The sequence below is a fragment of the Gambusia affinis genome, linkage group LG17, assembly GCF_019740435.1.
Source record: "Gambusia affinis linkage group LG17, SWU_Gaff_1.0, whole genome shotgun sequence".
Taxonomy (NCBI): domain Eukaryota; kingdom Metazoa; phylum Chordata; class Actinopteri; order Cyprinodontiformes; family Poeciliidae; genus Gambusia; species Gambusia affinis.
This window is the reverse complement of record NC_057884.1, coordinates 8,775,622-8,802,859: the sequence shown is the minus strand read 5'-3', so window position 1 is coordinate 8,802,859 and position 27,238 is coordinate 8,775,622. Positions and strand designations below refer to the sequence as shown.

Here is a 27,238-nt window from a genome sequence, read left to right as displayed (position 1 = left end):
TTTGTGCCCCTTGATTTGACCTTGTCTCAACAAATCCCAATAATGCAAATCGGGGTTGCAATATGATAGACAGTGTAATATATGACCAGATAAATATAAAGTCCTCTATGGAGGCCTCTAAGTGCTTCATAAACATAAAGTTATCTTTTTACACAACTTTCTATTATTAACAGTTTGTGTACACCGAGGGACGTTTCCTGGAGCATGTGGAGGGGAGGGGGCAACTCTGATTTGGCCACAGGACGACGAGTAGGAGGAGAATTTAGAAGGGGTGGAGGAGGAGGAGTAAGAGGAACTTGTGAAGTTGCTCGTAGATTTCATTGAGAACTCGGAGTGCAGCCGGTTAACACCTATGATCTGAGCTGTGGTGAAGACTTTCACTCTACCTGTTGGGATTAACCTTTCCGTGTCAAACTAAGGATATTCATTTTGAATCAACATCTGGAGCCCCATACTGCGGATCTATGCGAACCCAACGCGGGACTCCTGCACGTTTGTGAAGCTGAAGAGGAGGAATGTATCGTTTCTTAGTGAAACTGACATTTCTTATTCCAGCAGTCGTCTTTTCACAAGGTAAGTTTTTAAAATAAAAGTGGTATCCTGTTTAGATTCAGCAGAGAGACTCTGAGGAAGTTACAAAAATAATTAGTAACTTGGACTTTGTTACAAGTTGCCAAATATGGCTTTTCTGTTTATTATATTCAGGAAATGAGACTGTTAGATTATTGCTTGTCGAATAATGAGAATTATTACCTTGCTATAATAATTTTATTAAGCGTGGGAAGCGGTTCTGTGCAAGCTGCTGCAGACTGCGCGGCGGTCGCTGCTGACTTTCCCCGACTTCTTCAATGAATCTGAGCAATTAAGTTTGTGTGCACCGTAGAGATTGGTGCAGAATTAGTTTTATGATGTTTAATTCAGCCACATCATAACTTTTTTAAATATTTTAATTCGACTGTTCCAATAAAACTTAACACCTGCTTGACTTGGTTATAAACCACAAGAGAGAAGATAGAAGTTGGTGCGTGTGCTGGAGTTGGGGGCCAGGGGGGGCTGGGATAGACGCTAAAGGAGCTACGAGGCTGAGGGGGGCAGAAGGGGTGCACCTTTTGTCTGCAAGTGTGGGAGAGTGTTGTGAGTGCCGGGTGGTGGGGGTTGCTGAGAGAGAGTGGTGGGGGGGGGGGGGGGGCACTGTTATCCCGCCTGCTGGTAAACAATGCCGGGGGAGAGTGTTTTATGGCTCGTGCTGGACTCTGATTTCTTTTGTTGCGCATCTGAGCCCCGCAGCTGCCGCGCGCTCTTCCTCCTCCTCCCGCAAAAAAGCGTGCCCCCCCAAGTACCCCCAACCCCCCCTCACCCCAATCCTCCTCCTCGGCCCCTCCCAAAAGCCACGCACCACTCACCACGCGCTCCTCTGGCCTCACCGGTGTCCCCAGCAGGCTCCCCCGAAACATCCCCCAAGGACACTCTCGTGATAAATCAATTAATAGATAAGGGAACGCAAGTGTGACTTGGCATTTTAAGCAACTTTAGGTGTTTCTAAAGTTAAATTTTTATGGATTTTGTGCATTTAGAGTTTACTTTAAGTCTCAGATTTAATTTATTTTTTATGCAATTTACAGGTTTAAAATGCTCCCTGCCTACTGAGACGTGCCTAAATGGAGGAAGATGTGAAGCCACCTCAAATGGAGATGGAGAATGCAAGTAAGTGATGGGAAGACTCCTAGAGAGAGAGAGAGAGAAAAAAAGATGTTCCAGATGTTACACTCCAAAACATACCTACACGCAGCTATTATTGTTGAGTATGTATTTCTTTAAATTTGTGTGGTCTTTGAAAGGGCATTTCAGTTGGAAAGAAAAGGGGCCGCAGGTTCCCCCCTTTCCATTCCAGCCTTTGAGCGGATGCTGTGCCCAGCAACCGTAGAGGCCCTTCTTAGAAGTTTTGCTCTACTCCTGTATTCCTCATCCAGTTCTTTTTTTTTCTTTTTGCACTGCCCCTTACACACACTCATTCTCTCATAAAATGAGAAAAACTTTGGAAAAGTGAAGAAATCAAAAGAGCGTAGACCCACAATGTTCAGAATGAGAAGGACAAAAGCAGTCCACCACTCTCCTCCCCCCCTCCACAGCAGCCCATTAATGAATGCAAGACCCCCACAGCAGCAGAGTGAGAGGACGCGTCCAGCCCTAAATCTTGTTGTTCTGCTCTTTCACGGGCGACAGCTGGGGCTCGCCCGCCGCCCGTCACTCCATTGTCCCCACAGTCAGAATAATGCTGTGTGACTAATCTGAGTGGGGCTTCCCATCATGCCACAGCCACCCCAGACACCTCAACACACACCAAACTCCTGCTGCCCACTCCCCCAACCTTCCCAAAAAAGGCTTGCCTCCATCATTTTGCATCGAAAGCCCCCCCCCACCCCAGCTCACTGCTTGTGATCTCCATTTGAAAGCCAGATGGCTGTGAAATGTAATTGGATTGGATGTCAAGAGAGTGAGATTAATTGGAATAAAGTGCAGAAATTTAAGGGCAAACAAGTGGGAAGAGGAGCATAGTGGCAGATTGGGATCTGTTTGTTTACTGTGGACTGGTGTTATTAGTTTGCTGATGTGACACCTAACATGGCTACATTCTCCTTTTGCAGTCACTGAATCAGTCAAAGCTCAAAGTTTGAATCAGGGAGATTTTATGTGACAAACAAGTAAGGAAGTTTTTGTAGCCAGAACAGGTGCATTAAAAAAAAAAAAAAATTCCATTGTGATTCCCAGCAGTGGCATAGTTTGAAAAAAGCTCAGAGGTGGCCCTATTTGCCCTCTGGGCATGTGGTCACGGTGGGCACTTCTCTGCTCTGTGGGGACAACAGTGAGCTATTGAAGAGCCTGCACTGCTAGCCTGGGGCCACCAATTCACAACATCTAATCTGCACGCTCCACACACACACACATAGACCTCTGCACGTGTGCACTCCCTGGCACACCGAAACTCTCCCTCTATCCCTACAAAGCTCCTATTGTGGCCACCATCTCTGCTCGGTCTAATTAAAAACAGGCTGGATGAGGGCATCACTTCACCAACCAGCACTCTCTCTTTCCTGGCTGCTTTCAGTAATCATCCATCCCCAGGCAAAGCCGAGCAGCAATCAGTCCTGGGTTGCACTTAAAGAATCATGGGTGAGAACACGGACCAAAGGGGTTTCCAGTTGTCATTGTTTTCAAGTCACACTCTCAAACGCTGGTGCCTCATCAGCGATGGCAGATTCACCCAGGCACTGTGTGGAAGGCCTGGTTGGAAAGTCCACCTGTGGTTAGTGAAACTGAGATGTGTCCACACATTGAAATCAATCGTTACCGACAAAAGGGGTTAAATGGAGGAAAAAGTTTAAGAATGACTTTACACCTCATGCCACCTATTCCACCAGCAAAAGCACACGCACGCACACACACACATTGCACTTTGTGGTTTTTGCTGCTCCGTGTGAGCATTTGATGATACAGATTTGAGTGCTGAGATAGAGCTAAATCCTCCTTCAGCACAGTTCCCACGGTTGAAAGATTTGTGGTGGATAATAGAATGGAAATGGTCAGATATAATGTTTTTAAAATTGTTGAGCTAAATCTTTATTTAATCTTTCTCACATAATATTCACAAACTTCTTTGTATTCACTGAGGTTTTAAGTGATAGTCCAACAAAGATTATTTAATTTTACCTTTATTTTAACAGGTGTCCAATTGTAAAGGAGAAAGAAAAGAACACAAGGTTTCCAAACATATAGTGTGCATTTAAGTTTAGTCAGCTTAACATAAACTCCAGGTTGACTTAATTTTGTTACCCCTAAATAACATCTGGAGTAATTCATTTCCTTCAGAAGTTTCCTAACTCATAAATGGAGTGCCGCTGTGTGACTAGATCTAAATGGAGCTGTTCTGTGAATCCTTCTGAGAGCCACAAAAAACAAATGTTTTCCTCACATCCAAGTTGTAAAAATAGCATCTCTTTCTTTTTGTGGACATGTGTCATTCCTTAAACCAAACTGGGCTTAGTGCTTAGATGTATATTTATGTGTCTGATTCAGATCATGTTCAGCTTTTGTTTGTAAGTACTCTTGTTTCCTGCCTCTGTGCGACAAAAGATGCTGAAGTTTTCTAGGCATTTGGCAATGCCATAGTCACAAGTGGAAACCATAACGCTCTTTTGGCATGGCTGGGTCATATGATGCAAATAAACATGTGACTCAACCACAACAAATCATGAATTCCACCGCTGTCAGACTCTGCACTTTCTAACTGAAACTGGAAGTTCCTCCTATTTTTATTTTTTATGTTTTTGCAGAAATTATGATTGTCGCTAGACAAACAAGTTTATTGGGTTTTTAACTAAACAAAAACAAAATGTTCAGCTTTTGGTTAAAACCTAACAATGATTATCTATGTAGCTCAAAAACAAACAGCTTAGTGTGAGTTAACTGCGGTGATACAACTATAACATAAGCCTGTGAGGGGAAACACAAGGTTGTGACTCTGAGATTCAAGAGGTTATTTGAAGGCCTGGGGCTTCCTGTTTCTCATGGTGCTTGGTAGCTGACTGCCTCTGTAGGCTGTGTGAAAGCACAAGATGAAGGGCACAGCGTTCTGTGACTCAAATTTAGTTTCCATTTGTGGGACAGTAACAGTGGCATGGAGCGGCTGAAAGGGTTATGACCCCAAAACTCACCTTTGTGTAACTTATACTGCTTAGGAGGAAGAGACTGTTTTGGTGCTTTATACTCATTTGAACGCAGAAAATAACATCCAGACTGTGTGGGGTTAGTGTGATGAACTCAGGCAACTTTGGCTGGCACTGGGTATCAACGATAGCACATCTCACTTAAGAACACCTTGAATGAGTCCCTCACTGCTCAAGAAATTATATGCCCTTCCACCAGGAATGCTGCTCTTCATTTGTCCTCCTATAGGATTACCAAGCAGGTCTCTGTGAAGGCTCAGCTTTGGAGCATGGGAGTGCATGACGGGGTTAAATGTGGTGACTGATGTTGGGCTTTTATTGGGTTTAAGGCTTCAAGCCTGCCACTCCCTCAGTCAGTTCCATTCCCAGGATGTCAGGAACCTCTCGAATCCAGACCAAATGAAGGGTTTGGGGTACCCTGTGGAGAAAGAATCAGTCTCTGTTACGCTGAAATATTTAACACAAGAAATGTTTCTTATATATATTGTTTATGTGGCTTTTAAGTGGACTGCTCTGGATTTCCTCAGAGTAGGGCAATCAAAGCGGTGCTGTCAGAAGACATAGATAAGAAGCTATTTCATTCAAGTGGGCTCTGAAAGCTCACATTCGCCAGCTGAGGCTGTCAGAAGTAGAAATGACACCTCCAAAATACACTCAACCTTGAGCAAGTCCTTGGTTACTCCTTTATAGTTTTGCTTCAATTGAGTCAGAGATTATTTTACTTATTAATCAGTAGTTCTCTGTGTTTACTTGAAGATCTTTTAAAGATTTACTTTGAGTTGTCAATGACCCTTTTGAGATTAATATGTATTTGTTTAGTATTAATAGAAGTGTGCCTTCTTTAATTTAAGCTTATAAAGACTACTCACAAGTTGAAGCAGAGTTAAGTCAGCTTAGCAAAGAGACTTTTGTAAAAAGCTTTAAATTGCTTGTTCTCTACTGATTCTAGACATCCCACCTTATATATCTATTGTAAAAGGAGAACTCCTATGTAGATTGACCAAGAGTGAATTTCTTTGTTCCCCTTACATCAGAGCTGGGAAAATCTTATATGTAATTTGATTGGATCAGGGGACACCTTAAGTTAAACTTATTACCCAACACTACAGAATGAACAACTTTATTTTTAAATGATCCCTGCTTGATCACTTGCTCATTGTGCATTTAAATGTTATTATGTGCATTCACAGCTTATTTGTCAGGTGACATGCGATGCCTTACTGACTGACTTAGGTCATTAAGTAAGGGTTTTACTAAAGCAGTCATTTTTAAGTATTCTCATTTGAAATATGCTAATGAAATGTAGAATTTAATTTAAATAATCCAATGTTCAACTTGGATAAAACAAATTTTTTAAACTTGTTTTCAAGTACTCTAGCGGGCCCTCTGGTGGCCCGGCGGTCCTAAGCTGCAGCTTATCTTGTTTATGGCTGGGCCTGACTGTGCTGTACAGATATTTGATATATTAGCTAAAAGACGCAAAGTGATCATAAAGAAATGTTAAAACGGTTCTGCGCTGAGGATGTGGAGCCGACCTGTAATATACTTGCCTGATTGATCTTAATCAGAACAATGCTGTGTAGGTTAGAAGTCATCTGATAATAGTCAGGTGTTTTCACTGATTTCGCTGCGAGATCAGAGGTTGGTGACAGGGTACAGCCAAGTCCATAATGTGCTGTCAGAAAAACAAGGTTCACTGCACTTACACAACATTAGCTAAGTAACTAAATTGTGTAAGTATGTTTTTTTTATTTGCAGCGAAGAAATGCATTTTGAAAACAATCTGTTTGCCTACAACATATACGGTATCACTTCTCTAAATCAATGGGTCATTAAAAAAAAGGTAACTAAATAAAACAAGAAAATTGCTGTTGAAAGAAAGCCATAAAAATTTACCATTTGTAGTTTGCTGTCATTCCTGTAGCGGCTCTAAAAGCAAGCAGATAGCGTAGAGACACTCACTTTCTCAGCTCCTCTCACATGCACTTTAGTCTGTAATTTTGCAGCTGAAGCCCCATGCTAAGCTGCAATATGTCTGTACACTCTCGACCACAGCTGGGTAGAATGATATGAGCTGGCTGTTTGAGGATTTATGATGTCATTTTTGTCACATCTTTAATCTTAATGATGCAGCTTCCCATCCTTTGGTTTTAATATATTTGCAATAAATATTCCTGTTAAAAGAGTTCAAAGCTTTCCATAATCAGTTCATTTCTACATTTCTATAGCCAAACCACATTATGAATTTCTTGGTCTTATACAAATATGCACCCCAAGGGTCACATCTTGGCTAATGATTAGTTACGTAAATTTAAAAAAAAAGAAAACCCATCAGGGCCCCTTCAATACTAGAGAGAGGATATGAAGATATATTTTATAAGCAGCAGGAGAGAAAGTACAGGAAGTTCACACATGCACGCTTATTGTATGTTGCCCTCGACCTCCTCGTGCATTTTTTCCACAGCAGTGGCATTTTCCACTGCACAGTCAGGCTGGTTTTGTGTCGTATGATAAAGTCACCCCCAGAAGTGACAGATGGCAGATCAGGCCCAGTGGGACAAGAGCAGAGAGGGGAGAGAAGGCAAAGAGGCCGTCCCACACTCACAAAAGTGCTTAGGGTCAGAGGTCGGGGAAGCATCTGCTCCGGCCTGAGGAGACATTGCATCGCCGGGAGAGACCTGTTGCCGTGGTGTGTGCTGCTAGTCTGTTCAGCCTGTGGGTGGATCTTTATCTCTGAATGGGGTGACTTCACGACAAAGAGGATCTGTTACAGCTATTTGGTGTGTGCTGATGCAAAAACCGGAGTGCAAACATTCTGCTCTAAAGGAGGTCTGCTGCATTCTGCTGAGTGAGAATTCTTACACCAAAACAGTCAACTTCTCTCCTGAGTGTCCAGGATGTTTTGATAGTGAAACACAAAAAAAGAAGCAGGAAACCTCAAAGCAGCCTCAAATACCTTTACAGTGGTCTGACAATTGCAACTGTCTGGACTTTGTTTGTGCACGACGGACTGTTAAACCCTTTCGACTGGTCTCACCTCGCTAAGTCAACAATCAGAGTTTTAGCAGTCTTGTGTGACATAAGGAAAGGGTTGTAAAACCAAACTGCTGTGGCCTATAAAGGTATCTCTGCAGGAAAAAAGCAAAGATGCAAGTTGATGCTGAGGTAGTAACCAAACTAGAGGGAAAGAGGATGTTGGGTAAAATGAAAGGAGAACAGGTAGGCAAAAGAGGAATTAGGACTGGATTGCGTGGTTTAAGGGAGTTGAAGCGACAGAAGTTGCAACAGCTGACTTCACATGGGTTCTTTATGTCCCTGGGGGCGAGGTTGGCTTTTCAGTCCCCCCATCTGAGAGGAGGACAGAAGGAGGGGGGCATGGAGGGGGATAAGGGGACAGGAGGATGAGGAGGAGGAGAAAGGAAAATGGGAGGAGGAGGAACCCTGTCCAACAGCTGCCTTCATTAACATGCGCACCTGCTCCCTGTGGAGATACTCGGAGGCCAGCAGATGCCCTTTCTTACACATAAACACTCACGCTCGTGTGCACAACTGCACACTGTCGCACAAGCTCCAATTCAAACATAAACACGTTTTTTTTTCCGCTGACTTAAAATTTTCTTTCACGTGACAGTTGGGACCTTACGTTTACATAAGCAGCATGTAAAACATGTAAGGATTTTGTAAGTGTGAAATCAAAGTTAATAAATTGTTTGATGCCTCTTCATTTGTGGAATCCGTCTCTAGCAATCCGCTGAGAGGTGTGAATATTTTTCATTACTGGTGAGACCTCGGTGTCTTTATTTCAATGATCTCTTAGAGAGAGCCATGAGACTGATGGAGTAATTGTTCGTGACTAGATCGGATGGAAATATTAGAGAGCTTAGGGCCTGAATGCAGCGCTTCATGGGGGACATGCATAAGCGGCACAGTCGCCTTGATCTCTACAGTCATTCGAGATGAATTTGGACAGCGTGGGGGTAAAAGGTAGATGGGACCAAGCAGTTATGGCTAGACTATTTAGCAGTGTCTGTTGTACCAGTAGAATGTGTTTTCAAGGTTCTGAAAGGGCCTAATCCAGAGAGACACACTAGAACAACATGTCGTCCATGTTCAGTCTAGGTTGGGGAGAAAAAACTTTTAACTCCCCCCACTTCCACCCTTCTGAAAATCTCCTTTTGTTTGTTCTCCTGGATGTTTGTTCCTATGATTTTGTCAGAAAAAGATCCCAGTATTATAATCTTCACCGCCTCCTCCCCGTCTTCTCACAGGTGTCCCAGTGACTACGTAGGGGATCGGTGCCAATACCCAAGCCCCTGCAGCCCGTCCCCCTGCCGCAACGGCGGCGAATGCCATGCTGTCTCCCACGGCAACACGTTTGATTTCCACTGCGTATGCCGCCTGGGTTTCACCGATAGGCTGTGTCTGACTCCCAAGAACCATGCTTGCATGAGCTCCCCCTGTCGCAATGGAGGAACGTGTGACCTTATCAACCTCAGCAGCTTCCGCTGCCGCTGCCAACCAGGATGGTCAGGTATGTGGCTAACATCAGTTTCTATCCTATTTCACTTTAAACTCTCATGATTTACTCACCTCTTTTGTTTGTTCGACCAGGTAAAACCTGCCAGACTCCAAACCCGTGCGCTTCCAATCCATGTGCAAATGGCGGCCAGTGCTCTGCTTTAGATTCCAACTTCAAGTGCACCTGCCCTGCCAACTTCCAAGGTCAAACCTGCAAGCAGGACATTAACGAGTGTGCCATCAATCCATCGCCATGTCTCAATGGCGGCTTCTGTGTCAACGAAGTTGGCTCTTACCACTGCCGCTGTCCTCAGGAGTTTACTGGTCAACACTGTGAGACCCTTTACTCCCCTTGCAGCCCCTCACCATGCCAGAATGGAGGCACGTGTGTCCAGAAGGGAGAAACCACCTATGACTGTAGCTGTCTCCTAGGTAGGTATACTGAGGTCTCACAACATTAAAATGCCACATGTTTTTGTCAAAAGTGGAGGTTGTCTCATGAGCCATTATGCAGTTATTGCATGGATATAATTTCACTCAGAGTAAGTTAAAGCTACTCTTATGAGGAAGTAAGGAAGGAAATATTTCTTGGGTCATCTAATGATTGTGGTAACCAACATCTCTCTGTCAGAAAATCCATTAAAGAAGCCCCTATCACCTTTAAATCATGCAGCAGTTTGGATATAAAAAAATTGTTACTAGATGTAGATACACTGTGAAAATACCATGGCTAACCATTGTTGCTAATGAAAGAAGTGTCTCAGAATCTGTAGTTCTTAGACCCTGATACTCTCAGGCCATTTCTGATTCGAACAGTTTTTGTTTTCATGCCCCAACCCTTAACCTAATTGTAATTCTGACACCCAGCCTTATACACAAACTACTTAGTTGCTATATTATGTATATCTTAATATTCCATGTGTTGTTGGACAGGTTTAACCAACCATTGACAGTGCACTATCCAGAGATTCCCTAAAATTGGAGAATTATAAAGTATTTCTTTCTATTTGCAAAAACCATGAAATAAAATAACATTTCAATGTTTTTTTGACAGTAGCACCACCTTTGAATGGAATTGGGCAAGCTTAAAAACAAATGTACTAGTGAAACTTTCACTTATATATTCTGCAGTTATTATGGCTGCTATAAAATAAAGTTTAAAGTTCATGAAATGATTTCTCTGTTTGTGAAAACAAACAAATTCTGTTTAAATGTGATCTTATGGATGGCTTTGTTTCGTCCATTGTTCCACCATTAGCAGACATGTGTTTACAAGTGAGTCTATATGTCTTGTTAGAACTAATTGGGTTTGCATTTTAGTTTGAATGTTTGTTTTTCCTTTAAAAAAATATTTGACCTGAAAAGCAATGTGTTGTGATAAGATCTATTGGGAGGGGTGTGCAATCTTTGGGTTACCAGACTTTCTGCCAACCTCCACTGGCAGGATATAGTCATGCAGACGTTTCCTTCTGATAATGAGCAATGAGCCCACAAAGCAGTACATCTTACTACCTGTAGATATACACACCCCATTGATTAGGTCACATACGGAAAACAATGCCTTGTTTTTCACCCCATTCAAACCAATCTGTCTGCCATCTTTATTAGTTGGGTGCTCAAAGCTGTTACAACATTGTGGTTACGGTAGTTTTGTTACAGTTCGGTCCCTCTTTCTGCATTTACTTGATTTGTTCATTCCTTGAAACATTCAGCTATTTTTAATCTTCTTGTCTTCTGGTGATCAGCACAGGACACATTATTTAGATGACCAGATGAATGAGGGATATTGAGGGGTTGTTGTGTGTTAAAGTTTAATCTGTGCTGTGTGTGTCCCGTTGGGGGGCCTGCGCTGGAATGCGTTTAGATTGCGAAGCTGCACAAGCACCTGCAGAGCTGTGGGTTGATTGTTAATCAGACTGTAAAACACTCACTCGAGGCTTTGATGTTTGAAGAGGACACAGGCTGTATTGTCAACTCGAAGGCTTTAAAACAGTGTGCCACGAGGATATGGAGAGCTTATTGTTTTATGTTTGCTGTGATAAGGATAGGAAGGAAATGTGATTATTAACCACATCTAAATGGTCAAGTCTGTCTTCACCTTACTCCACTTTGTTTAAGCGCTTTTGGTCGTGTCTCTATCTTTTCAGGCTTTACAGGCCAGCACTGTGAGCACAACATTGATGACTGCCCGGGACACAGCTGTCAGAATGGTGGTGTGTGTGTGGATGGAGTCAACACCTACAACTGCCAGTGCCCACCTCATTACACAGGTTATCTCACTCTTTATATTATTTTTGAATGCCCACCTTTGTAGTTGAAATAGAATTCGCTACTGTAATATACAAAGTTCTTATACTCTGCTTTAATGACCCGATCAGGTCAGTATTGTACTGAAAACGTGGATGAGTGCGAACTGATGCCCAATGCATGCCAAAATGGAGGAACTTGCCACGACACGCACGGCAGCTACCACTGTGTGTGCGTCAACGGCTGGACGGGCGACGACTGCAGCGAGAACATTGATGACTGTGCCAGCGCAGCCTGCTACAACGGCGCCACCTGCCACGACCGCGTGGCCTCCTTCTTCTGCGAGTGTCCACATGGGCGCACAGGTAAGACTACTGCCAGTCCTGCTTTCAGCACTCACTCCGAAAACAAGCTTTAATAAAAAGAGATTAAATGTGGAGCTTTTGGTCATACAGGTTTGCTGTGCCACCTTGATGATGCCTGCATCAGCAATCCTTGTCAAAAGGGCTCTAATTGTGACACCAACCCGGTAAATGGCAAGGCGATATGCACCTGTCCTCCAGGTTACGCAGGATCAGCCTGCAACCTGGACATAGATGAATGCTCCCTTGGTAAGTTCTAAAGCTAGTTTCACAAATGTGAATTTTTCTCTGTTGTTGCATGGGGGTAGCACAGGGTAAATGAATTCCTGTGTGTTGCATGTTGTAGGTGCCAACCCTTGTGAGCATGGTGGTCGCTGCCTCAACACGTTAGGCTCTTTCCAGTGCAAGTGTCTTCAAGGATATGAGGGACCTCGATGTGAGATGGATATTAACGAGTGCATATCTAATCCCTGCCAAAACGATGCCACCTGTCTTGACCAGATTGGAGGTTTCCACTGCATCTGTATGCCAGGTGAGACAACATTTACAGTAGTTTTTTTTTTTTTCTTGTGTTGATCATTAAAATTGTTGAAAAGGGGACATAATTAAAATCAGGAAGGAGAATTCGACATACAAATGAAGCGTTTCAATAAGCGTCTAGAAAGTAGCACTTTCTGTTGTGGTTTGTTGATTATAATGTAAATGTTAAATCCAGTTTTATACTAGAAAGCAAAATTACTTATCCAAACTATATAATTGTCCTTTACATGTTTTTAGACATTGTCAAAGAATTAATACTTAATAATAAGGAAGTTTGATGGCTTATTTTATGTTTTCAGGATATGAGGGTGTGTTTTGCCACATTAACACGGATGAATGTGCCAGCCAGCCTTGTCTTAACAATGGAAAATGCCTAGACAAGATCAACTCATTCCACTGCGAGTGTCCCAAAGGTGAGATGACAGAAGAGAATCTGTGTAACATTGTCCAAAAAGGCTTTTAGAACTCTTGTGAAAACCGAACTGATTTAAACCCTTTAGAGAGAAAAATGAGTAATAAAAGACGGTATCATTAACCAATCTGTCAATGAGTACAGCACACATTGCTATACTGACTGAATGTCAATGATTTGCTTCTTCTAATGGTGCCTCTGAATACTTTGTGGGGAGACTGGACAATGTGGACCAAGCTGCATGAACATTAGCATATTTGGCGGGCAATGTTTAGCGCCAAAATTGGGGGGCAGGGATTGGTTTAGAGCTGGTGAGTTGGGGGCCATTGTACTGTGACTTAAACTAAAGATTTCCCTGCACAGTAAAAGCTGGGAAAAGGAGGGGGCAGAGTGGAGTTAGCATTGTGGAATGGCTTGTAAAGACTTTCAGCCTCCCGCAGTCCCACTTCAAATGCAAATTAACTTGTCTGTGAAACTTTTTTATTTTACATTTTTGCAAAATATATTTATCTTGATTTCACACACCTGTACTGAGTTTTGAAACCAAACACTGAATATTCTGTTTTTTTAAATACAATTACAGGATTTTCAGGAAATCTGTGTCAGGTGGATATTGACGAGTGTGCCAGCACACCCTGCAAGAATGGAGCCAAATGTACTGATGGACCCAATAAGTACACATGTGAATGTGCCGAAGGTACTTTCTTCAAACGCAAAATAGCACTTTGTGTCATGTTGTCATAAATGCAATACTTAATAATTACTTGGACAATTAATAAAATAACATCTCTACATGATGTTTGAAGTAAAAAATAATCCAATAAATAATTATTAATACAACATATTATTCCAAATTTTTGTGCTCTGTTGAAATAAATCAAGCACTTAAAATACTCCCCAAATTCTTATAATAGTCTGTACTTAAACTTGAAATAAACACATAAATTAATAGATAAATATGGTAAGCACTTGTTAAATTCTTTGAGTTTTATTTTAGAATTAAAATATTATGAAATATAATCTAAATGAATTAGATATAAGGCAAATTAAAATAAGTTGAAAATGTAATGTAATAAAAGGCAGACATAGACTATGTCACTGTTCAGCAGTTTTCTTTTATAGTAAATTCAGCATAAGTTTAATTATTTGTTACTTTTTTATAGTACATCATTTAGCATAGTCTCTGTGCAATTTGTAGTACAGTACTTCATGTGTTTTGTTGATAAATACATTTGTGTTCTTCAGAGGCAGCACTTGTTAAATAGTTAAATTCTTATGTTAGCATATTATTAAAAATATATATAATATAAAATAAAAATACAAAAAACATTTTATTTACAGAAATAAAAATATACAACATATTTTTAAATTATCATTTTTAACTTTTTTTTAAAAATTTGGTTAAATAATTCACTTTTCTCTTTCAGGTTACACAGGGCAGCACTGTGAGATCGACATCAACGAGTGCTACTCTGATCCCTGCCACTATGGCTCATGTGAAGATGGCCTGGCCTCCTTCACCTGCTATTGCCGCCCCGGCTACACTGGCCGCCTGTGCGAAACCAACATCAACGAGTGTCTCAGCCAGCCATGTAAGAATGGAGGCACTTGCCAGGACAGGGAAAACTCGTACTTCTGTTCCTGCCCCAAAGGCACTGCTGGTGAGAAAACCAGATTAATTTTCTCATATTATTTCAGAGAAAATTTCTGTAGGTTTTTCATATCTTTTCCAACTTGTTTCGTCACACCCCAGGGTCCAACTGCGAGGTGAACCTGGACGACTGCAAGAGTCAGCCCTGCGACTATGGGAGGTGCATTGACAAGATCAATGGCTACGAGTGTGCGTGTGAGCCGGGTTACACAGGTGAGTGGCTGGATGGAGTGTACAGGTGCAGGGGGCAGGGTCCCCTGAGCTTTGGGAGGAGCAGGTTCGACAGGTGGCTGCCGGGTCCGCTGCTGTGGAACAATGGTGTCAGGTTGCTTGTGTGGGACAGACAGCCAGAGAGAAAGGGAAGACTACCCCCCCGAACCTGATCCATACACACACAAAGCTCTAACTTTCTTTGCCCTCTGAAAAGACTGTGATGTTAAGCATGGAAAGAGTCTGTAAAGTGATCCCACAAAAACAAAAGAGACCGGCTTTAATCACATATCAGATGCTTTTAGTGTAAAAGTGCATTTCCAGTCATTTATCCATAAGGTTTCACCAAAGCAAGTAGGCGACTTGTCTTCATTCCTTTTGCTGCTCACCAGAGCTGGTTCTGGCTGGTAGCTGCTTTGTGATTATTTCACAAAAGAAGCAACAAGGAGGTAACAAGTGTGCGTGCGTGTGTATGTGTAGGCTGCTGTGCCTGCCTCCTCCCAATCCTCTCCACCATCTTTTGGTACTCACGGGGTGAGTGTGGAGGGAACAGCAGGACTGAGACGCAGAGGGACAGAGGTCTATTGTGACCAAATATCAGGCAGTTGGGCCCTCCCCTCCTGATTGATGAAGAGCAAAGGAGGAGGGGTGTGTAGGCCAGGAGTGGGAGATCAGAGGTGGTGGTGGGGAAGGGGGGTGGTTAATTGTTACTTGGCCATGTTTTAAATGGGTCTGGCCTTCTGTCCTCGTAAACAGTCCTGCTTGAGGTTATTTCTTCATGAAATGGGGGTGGGGGGCTTGGCGTGAGTGAGAATAGGGAGAGTGGCCTTGCCACATACACACACATGCATACTCCCACTCTCTTGGCAGCACCTCCCTCTTTCAGATCCAGCTTTTTTCTATTCAGCATGGCCCCATTTAATCAATGGGTAGAAGTAAAAAGGCCACGAGGTTGGGTACACACTGGAGCTGCTGTTGCTTCTGCTTTCTGAATGCCAAAAAGGAGACTTTATTTCACTGTCATCCTAAAGCTGTACTCACCACAGAGTATCATGGAGAGCATATTATGTAAGATTTAAAGGATACCACACCAGACAGCACCTGCTTGCCTTCTTTAATGATCCTTGAGAGTGCTTTGTTTGGGGATTTAGATATTTTGTCAAGTTACAACCAAAGATTTTGAACCTATTTTAGTTGGATTTTCGAGATGGATCCATACAAATTAGTGTATAATAATAAAGTGTTTTTTGAGAGAAAGTAAAAGGAAACATGTAAAACCCCACAAAAGCTAGACTTGTCATGCTATCTTCAAATCCTGCTGTATTGTTTTTCAGGCACAATGTGCAACATCAACATAGACGACTGTGCCATCAACCCCTGTCACAATGGTGGCACGTGCATCGATGGCGTCAACAGCTTCACATGCATCTGCCCTGAGGGCTACCATGACGCCACCTGTTTGTCAGAGGTGAATGAGTGCGCCAGTAACCCTTGCATCCACGGCCGATGTCAGGACCTCATTAATGGGTGAGTGGATGAGAAGTTTTAAGAAAAAAAATCAATAGCACCAAAGAGAAAGCAACAAATCCTTACTTTTCATTTAACGTCTTGTGAAGCTATAAATGTACCTGCGACTCGGGTTGGAGCGGCCACAACTGCAATATTAATAACAACGAGTGCGAGTCCAACCCCTGCATGAACGGAGGAATATGCAAGGACATGACCAGCGGGTACCACTGCACATGCAGAGTTGGCTTCACCGGTCAGTTTTAACCTTTCTTTCCACTGGCTTTTCGCTGTTGGCAAGGGCTTGCTAATCTGGTGAAAATCTAACCCAAATGTCTTTTTTATAATCCTGCCACTGTAGGACCTAACTGCCAAACTAACATCAATGAGTGTGCTTCCAATCCCTGCCTCAACCAGGGAACCTGCATTGATGATGTGGCTGGATACAAGTGCAACTGTTTACTGCCTTATACTGGTATGGCATAGAGGGGCTTATCTTTCACTCTGGGGTCAGACTATTTCCTGGATTCTTAACATCATGAATTGCTGTCTCAGCTTTGCATGCAGGTCTGAAAGCATAAAGATAGTCTTTCAGCTTCCTCACCGAGGTTTTGTTCTATCATATCCTGTGTTGTCTAAGAAAACACCAGCTAAAAAAAGGGAGGCCTGTTTTTTGGCGTCTGTGCGTGGAAAGATTGGCTTGTCTGTTTGGCAGGGATAACACAGAGAATGTGTTTTGGAAAAACAAAGCAGCTAGTTTCAGCAGCAGATGTGCACTTCAAGCTTTGGTCTCTCTTCTGCCACGTCCTGTTTCCTGTCTAAGATCAAACAATAGCAGGAAACAGGAAGGCCTTTCCTGTTTGGCTAAGTTGTCATGGAAATGGATAAGGAAGTGGAATGGAAAATGGTACTTAGAAACTAATGTTTTTAACTCTACAGATCATGGCAGATATGTAGAAAACATGGTATTTTTTACCATTTGGAAATAGACGGCGATGTATGGTTTCTGCATTTTGTTAACTATTGCTAATGGTGATGTTTGTTTTGTTTCCAGGTGAAAACTGTGAGACTCTGCAGGCCCCTTGTAGCCCCAGGCCATGTAAAAACGGAGGAATATGTAAGGAAGCTGAAGACTATCAGAGCTTTTCTTGCATGTGCCCTGAAGGATGGCAAGGTTTGCATCTCATAGAATTTGTGTGTATAGTATGTGGCTGTTAGTTTATCGTTTAGTTCATTGTTTTACTTATGCATACCCCACTGATGTCTCTAACAAAAGGTCAGACTTGTGAAATTGACATCAATGAATGCGTGAAGAGTCCTTGCCGCAACGGTGCTGTGTGCCTAAACACCATGGGTGGCTTTCAGTGCAAGTGCCAGCCAGGTTACACCGGTCAACGGTGTGAGACGGATATTGACGACTGCAAACCAAGTAAGCTACTGACCTGAAGCATAACAGGTTCTCTTCTATGATTTAAAATTCAAAACTTTGCCTAACATCCACTTTGCTGCGTTTCAGATCCATGCAGTAATGGAGGGCTTTGCCGCGATAGTGTCAACAGGTTTACTTGTACCTGCCTGCCCGGGTTTCGTGGCAGCCGGTGTGAGCACGACATAAACGAGTGCGAGAGCAACCCTTGTAAAAACGGGGCTAATTGCACTGACTGTGTTAACAGCTACACCTGCACCTGCCCACTGGGCTTCAGTGGCATCAATTGTGAGATCAACACGAATGACTGCACCGACAGGTAGTGTGCCTAATTTAGTAATTCTATCTAGCTTAATCTACTGAAATGTAGTTTTACTAATAATCTGATTGGGTTTTCCTCACTTGTTGTGCAGCTCTTGCTTCAATGGTGGAACTTGTGTGGATGGGATTAACACCTTCACCTGTCTGTGTCTAACTGGATTCACTGGAAGCTACTGCCAATATGACATCAATGAGTGTGACTCCAAACCATGCCTCAATGGAGGCACCTGTCTTGATGGTTATGGGACTTACAAGTGCACCTGTCCTCATGGCTACACAGGAGTCAATTGTCAGGTAGGATAAAATGGCACAAAGATGGTGTGATGCTTACTAGAAATGGCAAGTTGAGTCTTAGATCTGGACTCAAATTGCAAGTTAGCACAATGAACATTCAGCTCATAAGTTCTTTGTAAATTTAAATAAATCTTCTGATAATTACAACAATTATGTATTCAGGCATTAAATTAGGCTTAAGTATAAAATAATACACAATTGAAAAACGGAAGCATGTCAGTGTTATAGAAATTAACTTCTGAATATTCCTGATACTTGCAGTCTATATTTAAATAGTTTTTAAAGGCATTTCAAAAACATTTCATTTTTCAGAGTCTTGTGCGCTGGTGCGACTCCTCCCCTTGTAAAAATGGAGGTTCTTGCTGGCAGCAGGGAGCCTCATATACCTGCCAGTGTCAGACTGAATTTACTGGGCTCTACTGTGACATCCCAAGTGTGTCATGTGAAGTTGCTGCCAAACGGCAAGGTATGATAATTCATATCATGTGCCATTCTTTAATCTTCTACTTGATTAAGTATAAAGCCAGGAGTAATTGACAAGTTCCTTAAGTCATTTCTACTTTTCTTGGTTCCAGGTGTGGAGGTGTCTCAACTGTGTAGGAACTCGGGCCAGTGTCTGGATGCTGGAAACACACATTACTGCCGCTGCCAGGCTGGCTACACTGGGAGTTACTGCCAGGAACAGGTGGACGAATGTTCACCTAATCCTTGCCAGAATGGAGCAACCTGCAATGATTATCTTGGGGGTTACAGTTGTGAGGTAAAGGAAATACCTTTAAAGAATACAACAGTATAAACTGTTGGCAATCTTACAAGGGTTCATTGCGCTGTGCTTGATGATTTAAATAACCAAATGTACTCCTGTTTTTTGATCAGTGTGTCCCTGGTTACCATGGTGTGAACTGTTCAAAAGAAATCAATGAATGTCAGTCTCAACCCTGCCAGAATGGAGGGACCTGCATTGATCTCATTAACACCTACAAATGCTCCTGTCCTAGAGGGACACAAGGTACACATCGGCAATTAAAATCAAATGTTGTTCAGATATGCTTAACAGGTGCAATAGATATATTTTCTAAAACAATGGATCTATTTGCAGGTGTCCACTGTGAGATTAATTTGGATGACTGCAACCCTCTCAGTGACCCACTGACGAATGAGCCCAAATGCTTCAACAACGGAAAGTGCGTAGATCGCATTGGAGGCTACCAGTGCTTGTGTCCGCCAGGTTATGTAGGGGAACGCTGTGAGGGGGACGTTAATGAATGCCTGTCTAACCCTTGTGACCCCCGAGGGTCGTACAACTGCATCCAGCTTCCCAACAGCTACCGCTGTGAATGTAGAACCGGATATACAGGTACGGATGAGCATCGATTTTTGTGCCCTTGGAAACCGATTGTGTAGATGTCCAATAGAACAGCTGACAAACTTCTACTGTTTCTGCTTTACAGGACAACGTTGTGACAAGGTGTTTGATGGCTGCAAGGGAAAACCCTGCAGGAATGGAGGAACATGTGCTGTAGCCAGTAACACGCCTCATGGATTTATCTGTAAATGTCCCCCTGTAAGTGCTGCTAGAAATTCTAGTTACAGTTGCTTCTTATACAAATCCTTACCAGTGATAATGATACAAATGATGAACTCTTCATATTATAATATTTTCTTATAGGGCTTCACTGGATCTTCCTGCGAGTATGATTCTCGATCCTGTGGCAGTCTGAGTTGCAGGAATGGTGGTACATGTGTGTCCGGCCACCTGGGTCCACGTTGCTTGTGTCCCTCAACCTTCACCGGGCCTGAGTGTCTGACTCCCACTGACAGCCTCTGCATCTCAAATCCCTGCTACAATGGAGGCACCTGTCAGATCACCCCTGATGCTCCCTTTTTCCAGTGCAGTTGTCCCAGTAACTTCAATGGCCTACTTTGCCACATACTGGACTACTCCTTCGTCGGGGGGTTTGGCCGGGACATCACACCGCCTCCAGAAGTGGAGGTGAGCTGTGAGATTCCTCAGTGTGATGAGTGGGCTGGTAACCACATCTGTGACTCGCTGTGTAACAACCATGCCTGTGGCTGGGACGGAGGTGACTGCTCGCTCAATTTTGATGATCCCTGGCAAAACTGCTCGGCTGCTCTGCAGTGCTGGCGATACTTCAACAATGGCAAGTGTGATGGCCAATGTAACAGCCCAGGGTGTCTCTATGATGGCTTTGATTGTCAAGGACAGGAAGGGCAATGCAAGTAAGTCTGAAAATTAAAACTGTTTTTGAGAATGAGTCACAGAAAATGGCTGCAAAAAATCTAAAAAAATTTTCTGTGTTTTTCAGCCCTCTTTATGATCAGTATTGTAAGGATCACTATGCTGATGGTCATTGCGACCAAGGTTGCAACAATGCAGAATGTGAGTGGGATGGCCTGGACTGTGCTAACAACATGCCAGAGAAGCTAGCAGATGGACATTTAGTTCTGGTCGTCCAAATTCCCCCAGAGCTGCTTAAGAACCGTTCTTCATCCTTCCTCAGAGAGCTGAGCAACGTTCTCCACACTAATGTAGTGTTCCGCCGTGATGCAAAAGGAGAACCAATGGTCTTTCCTTACTATGGCAATGAACAAGACCTGGTGAAACACAATGTGCTAAAACGCTCTGCAGAAGGCTGGCCTGAGTGGACTTCAGTGCCATCCAATGTTTTGGGTCAGGTGAAAGAAAGTGTGTCCTCCATGGTCAATCAGCGGAAACGGAGAGAGTTGGATCCAGTGCAAGTCAAAGGGTAGGAAGACAACTGTTTTAACAAAAACTAGAATGATTTAGGATTTTGAAAAGTAGTCAGTGCTAATTTTCCAATCCACTTCTGCTCACAGATCGATTGTATATCTGGAGATAGACAATCGTCAGTGCTACCAGCAGTCTACTGAATGCTTCCAGAGCGCAACAGATGTGGCTGCCTTTCTCGGCGCATTGGCCACCAGTGGGAACCTCAATGTTCCCTATATTGAAGCAGTAACAAGTATGTCTTAATATTTACAGATTCAAAATTTTTTCGGAATAATGTATGTAATTATATACAAAATTAGTACTAAATCAAAGTTCAACATGTTGAATTATTTCTCTCTCTAGGCGTGAAACCTACTCCTACCCCTACAGAGTTGTTCCCCATGTATTTGGTATTCATGGTGTTGGCTGTTTCGGGTTTCATATGCCTCGGTGTGATAGTGGTTCAGAAGCGGCGTCGAGAGCATGGCCAGCTCTGGATGCCGGAGGGATTTAAAGTGTCGGAGCCCAGCAAAAAGAAACGCAGGGAGCCGTTGGGAGAGGACTCTGTTGGACTGAAGTAAAAGGATTTCATATTTTGCTGCATCTCAACACAATATTGATTTACAGGTGATCTAATCTCTTTTTTTCATTTTGAAGACCTATGAAGAATTCAGACAGCAACCTTATAGATGACAATCAAACTGAATGGGGAGATGATGATCCAGACTGCAGGCACTTCAGGGTAAGATGAACAGTTAGTTTATGTTTGCAGTTTTCTGTTTATTTAACAAACTTTCTTCGTCTAATCACTTGCGGTACTGATATTAATACTACAATGATCTTTACATTTCTCAGTATGAGGAGCAGGCAATGTTGGATTTAAGTGATCATACAGACCAGAGGAAATGGACCCAGCAACACCTGGATGCAGCTGACCTCCGGATAACATCCATTGCACCCACACCTCCTCAGGGAGAAATTGAGAATGACTGCATGGATGTCAATGTTAGAGGACCAGGTATGTTTGCAAAAGGGAAAATACATAGTCTGATCAACTTGAGTAAATATACTACAATTTCAGGGTATTGCATCGTTTTATTCAAATGTCGAATCCTACATTCGTTTTCAGATGGCTTCACTCCTCTGATGATCGCCTCCTGCAGCGGTGGAGGACTGGACACCGGCAACAGTGAAGAAGAAGAGGATCCGTCAGCAGAAATAATCACAGACTTCATTTACCATGGTGCCAACCTCCATAACCAGACTGATCGCACGGGTGAGACTGCCCTCCACCTAGCCGCCCGTTATGCCCGCTCAGATGCCGCCAAGCGCCTCCTGGAATCCAGCGCAGACGCCAATGTACAAGACAACATGGGCCGCACCCCGCTGCACGCTGCCGTGGCTGCAGATGCGCAGGGAGTTTTTCAGGTAGCTTGCTCATTCGTTCAGAGCCCCACATAGCTTTGGGCTTTCACTTAATTGACAGTCTAGCAGCTGAAATTCCTTTACTAAAGAAATTTGTCTCTGCGCAGATTTTAATTCGAAATCGAGCCACCGATCTTGATGCCCGGATGCATGACGGAACAACACCTCTGATTCTGGCTGCGCGATTGGCTGTTGAGGGCATGGTCGAAGAACTTATCAACTGTCATGCTGATGCTAACGCCACTGATGATTCTGGTAGCTAAAGTTTTATCATCTTGTAATCTGCACAAATCTTTATACATGCCCCATTATGTTTTGGGAGTTATTATAATAAACTATTGTAATGTAAAATCTTTGCAGGAAAATCTGCTTTGCACTGGGCTGCCGCTGTAAACAACGTGGAGGCTGCTGTGGTGCTGCTGAAAAATGGTGCCAACAAAGACATGCAGGACAACAAGGTATGGGCAAACTAGGGAATCTATTTACATCCCTTTAACTTTAGTACAAGTAGCACATCATAGTGAAGTGGAAGGAAATTTGTATATGGTCTTCAAATTTTTTTCTCGCAGATAAAAACATGAAAAGGGTTACACTGATTTGTATTCAGCTCCCTTTACTCTGATTGCCTTAAATAAAATTAATGCAACTAACTCCCTTCATGTAACCAGATTTCACTTGTGCGCAAGAGTCTAAAAAAAGTGATAATTGAAAGAAGAGAAAAAAGGAAAGTGTCTGATTTGCAAGGGAAATGCTATGTGTAGCAGAAAACCTGTGCCACACAGCCTTTGCACACTAGTCCCTTGGTGTGAAATTTAGTGGCTGGTTTGTTCATCAGAGAAAGGAAAGGTCGTCATAGTTGATGGCAAGATGTTTGAAACTAAATACAGGGGCAATTACTTGGCAATTAGGCACTACTTATCCATCCCCTTAATATTCCAATAAAACACAAATTATTTTATTCGTACAGTACAACAAAATGTAAAAAAAAAGAATTTTAGGGGTATGCACACTGTACTATCTGTTTATATTATTAATTGCTTCTCACTGAAGTTTCTGGTGCTTTGGTTGTTTTCAGGAGGAGACGCCGCTGTTTCTCGCAGCCCGTGAAGGCAGTTATGAGACAACTAAAGTTCTTCTGGAGCACTTTGCCAACCGCGAAATCACTGACCATCTCGACCAACTGCCTCGAGATATCGCCCAAGAGCGCATGCATCACGACATAGTCCGCCTGCTAGATGAGTACAACGTGGTTCGGAGTCCTGGGCTGCACAGTGCCACCTTGAGTACCTCTACCCTCTCCCCTCCTCTCTGCTCCCCCAATGACTATCTCAGCAACCTGAAGCCAACCCCTTCTGGGAAAAAAGTTCGAAAGCCGAGCTCTGGTGGGAAAGGAGGGAAGGATGGAGGGAAGGACATAAGGTTGAAGAAGAAGAAGTCAATGGATGGGAAGAGTAACTTGTTAGACACAACAGCTGTTCTGTCTCCTGTTGAGTCACTTGAGTCACCCCATGGGTACCTGTCCGATGTGGCCTCTCCTCCTATGCCATCACCTTTCCAGCAGTCACCGCCTGTGTCCTTAAATCACCTACAAGGCAATGGGGACTCCCACACAGGCCAGATTAGCATAGGTAAGGATATGAGTTGCATGTCGTTTGATCCCCCCCGCCTCACCCACTTGCCTGTGTCCAGCCCCAGTAGCCAGGGCACAACATCTGTGGGTGTCAGCAGAGGAGGCCAGTGCGACTGGCTGACCAGGATGCACCCGGGTGTGAGCCAGCAGGGAAGCTTCACCCAGGGGCCGCCGATTACACACAACATGATGGGTGCACTGCATGGCGTCAGTACTGCCACTTTGTCCCAGATCATGGGTTACCAGAATTTGCCAACCAGCCACCTGGGCTCAACCGTGCACATGATGCAGCAGCCTCGCTCCAGGCAGCTGCAGCACCAGAACTCCAACTCCACCACTGTCAGTCAAAGCCTGAGCCAGAGCTTCCAGAACGTTGAGCTGAATGGTGCTGACATGCAGCCAAACGGTGGCTCGGGCCGCTCGATTCCCATCCACACTGTGTTGCCACAGGAAACGCAGATGCTCGGCACCCAGTTTCCAACTCCTCCCTCCCAACATAGCTATACAGGACGTATGGACAACACGCCTAACCACCAGCTACAGGTGCCTGACCACCCATTTCTAACCCCTTCCCCCGGATCCCCTGACCAGTGGTCCAGCTCGTCCCCACATTCCAACTTGTCCGACTGGTCAGAGGGCATCTCTAGCCCGCCAACAAGTATTCACTCACAAATGAACCTAATTCCAGATCAATTTAAATAGAGACTTTCATGCACAGCAAATAGAAAAAGAAACACAGATTCTGCCAGAAAGACAATGAGAAACATTTCACAAGACTGAAAACTCCTTTTTTTTCATCAGTTTTTGAACTAATAGGACAAGTTTTAGTTATTTTTGTATTTATTTATGTGCTTTTTGACTTAAAAGAAAAGATTTTATATTTATGTTTTTTTTTCTAAGTATGAGAAAATTAAAAACTGTCAGAAAGGAGTGTATATCAGAGAGAAAGCCTCCTTGATATGTACACTGGTTATTTATTTGTTTTATGTAGATATATTCACTGGATTTATTTTTATGCCTTTCAGCAGTTTTAAACAAACAAATTTTATTTGTGGGTAACGGTATGTTTTATGTTTGTACAGGCCTTTCTCCCCAATTTTTATAGAATTTTGTTAAATGTTCAGTGTTAATTATATGTATTTTAACCTTCTTTTGCCTTTTTTGGGTTACTTGTTTTGCTACTGAACTACATTTTGATAAGTCTTATCACTGAGTCTGTGTTAGACATCAATTTAATATATTTATATAAAGTGTCACCTTCCCTTAAAAGTTTGTTACACTGTCTTATCTGAAGTGGAAAGCAAGAAGCAGAGTAATAGACCTAAGAAGATTTTGAGATTTCTTTGGACCTTTTTAAGCAAAAAAGCTAATGCTTCTTAGTGGTTGAAAGACTCTTGAGCTTACTTTTTATTCAATATTGGTCTGGGCTGGTGCTGAGTTATTGATTTGTGATCATGTATGTTGCAAGGATTGCCCCTTTGTCTCATATTGCTTTATGAATCATTGATTATGGTTACCGTGTTTAACCTGTCAAGTGTTAAAATTGCAGACCTAATGTAGAATGTCAAAATGTTACATTTGCCACTATTTTAAAAAGTGCCAGTGTGATTTTTTTTATTCGTTTTTCTTACGAAAAGCAAAGTACTTTTTGAGATTTCTTGTAAAATTGTCTTTAAGGAGGAAAAAATTGTTTGTAAAACTAAATGGGACCTTTGTGTGTTTAATGACATCACCTGCTCTTTAGTAAGGAGTGTGTTTTATGGTGTCTACATGTCACGTTTTATAAACTAATCCAGAGGGAAAGATGTTTTTAAGATGAATAAGCGTAACTGAATCTTCATGCACAGTTGTAGTTTGATAAGAAGAAATATTGCCAGATCAAAAATGTTGTAAATTTGTCATGATTGAATAAAAAGATATGATTTAAACTAAAAAAGTATTGTTTTTTCTTTTTAATATGTGTGATATTGTATTAAAAGTAAGTAGACAGTTGCATGCCCAACATAGAACTACCTGGGTCACTTGTTTAGACCTTTTTTTCTGATTTACCGTTTAAAACCCCTTAGCACTCACCCCCTGGAAAATACAATAGAAAAAATGTGTCATTGCATGTTAATTACAAAAACAATTAGCTAAAATTCAGCAAACAGCAGTAATCAGATAAAAACAGCACATAACACCCAAAAGAATTGTAGATTACACAGTGAGAATATCCTGAGCTGTGAATATACAGTATATTACACCCCAGTTCAAAGCATCTGAAGTAAAGATAAAGAAAAAATAAAGAGTATGACAAAACTGAAAAGAAATGGCTGTCCTCTTACATGGGCATGGTGGGCACTTGTTCACTCTACAAATCTGGTCCTTATGTGAGAATGGCAAGAAAAACGTAAAATGTAAAAAGAGCCTTAGTCTGTTAATTACAGTCATGAAAATTAAATCCTGTGAAATTTGTTTTTACTCTTTTTTTGGATTACTTTCTAAATTATCATTCGAAGTTATAGCCCTCAGTCTCACTTCATGAGGAACATCACAGTTCACTATTTTTTTTTTTTAGAATTCCATCTAATTTTAATAAATAACATCACAGGTGTAAAAACCAGAATTACCAACTAAATTGTTGGAGACGTTTAATCCAGCTATGAAATCAAAACCCAGATTTATCTATAAATGCAGAAATGTCTCCCCCTTCTGGTTGTCTCTCTTAAACACAAAGATTTCACTTCAACATAACAATCATGTCTGTAACTCTTCCATTTCTTGCAAAAATAACTTTAGTTCCACACTAGCCATGCTGAAATTATCCAAACATATGCATCTTTTCCTCAAAACATAAATTTATAAAGGTAATGATTGTCTTTGATTCAAAGAAATATTTTTGCTTTATCGTTTATCTACAAGTTTCAAACTGGAATAATAAAAATTTCAAACTGGAATAAGCTTATAGCTTGTGTCACAATGTTGATGATTTAAAGCAGCCAAATATGTCTGCATTTGGCTCATGTAAAGTCTTAAACAAAGCAATAAGCCAAGTCAGTTTGATAGAAGAATATTCAAACTGATCCGACAGTAATTTCATAAATCTGTTATTGTACATTATTAAATTGTGAGTGCAAAATTGACAAAATTGACAATTGGCAAGTGTCTTTCTAAGACATGCCAAGTTGCAACGTGAACTTTGTGCAGTTCACGGTGCAACTGCACAAAGTTCTGTAAGAGG

General features: G+C 42.3%; 1 protein-coding gene across 2 annotated transcripts; it reads left to right on the top strand.

Annotated features, from left to right (window-relative positions):
* The first annotated feature begins 342 nt into the window (after positions 1 to 342).
* Positions 343 to 25,954, top strand: notch1a (notch receptor 1a). 2 transcript variants are annotated; one of them, XM_044143983.1, is made up of 34 exons: positions 343 to 573; positions 1,623 to 1,704; positions 8,993 to 9,255; positions 9,336 to 9,674; positions 11,390 to 11,512; positions 11,621 to 11,854; positions 11,945 to 12,100; positions 12,198 to 12,383; positions 12,691 to 12,804; positions 13,387 to 13,500; positions 14,231 to 14,464; positions 14,557 to 14,667; positions 15,999 to 16,191; positions 16,281 to 16,426; positions 16,532 to 16,645; positions 17,225 to 17,344; positions 17,447 to 17,599; positions 17,687 to 17,915; positions 18,010 to 18,211; positions 18,524 to 18,677; positions 18,787 to 18,971; positions 19,088 to 19,220; positions 19,311 to 19,568; positions 19,663 to 19,775; positions 19,881 to 20,452; positions 20,539 to 20,979; positions 21,071 to 21,216; positions 21,327 to 21,540; positions 21,621 to 21,705; positions 21,819 to 21,981; positions 22,093 to 22,391; positions 22,496 to 22,643; positions 22,749 to 22,846; positions 23,464 to 25,954. In XM_044143983.1, the coding sequence occupies exons 1-34, from the start codon at positions 516 to 518 to the stop codon at positions 24,718 to 24,720; spliced, it is 7,437 nt and encodes a 2,478-aa protein (XP_043999918.1). In that variant the 5' UTR covers positions 343 to 515; the 3' UTR covers positions 24,721 to 25,954. The 2 variants fall into 2 exon arrangements, with proteins under 2 accessions (XP_043999918.1, XP_043999919.1); XM_044143984.1 differs by lacking the exon at positions 16,532 to 16,645.
* The last annotated feature ends 1,284 nt before the right edge of the window (positions 25,955 to 27,238 follow it).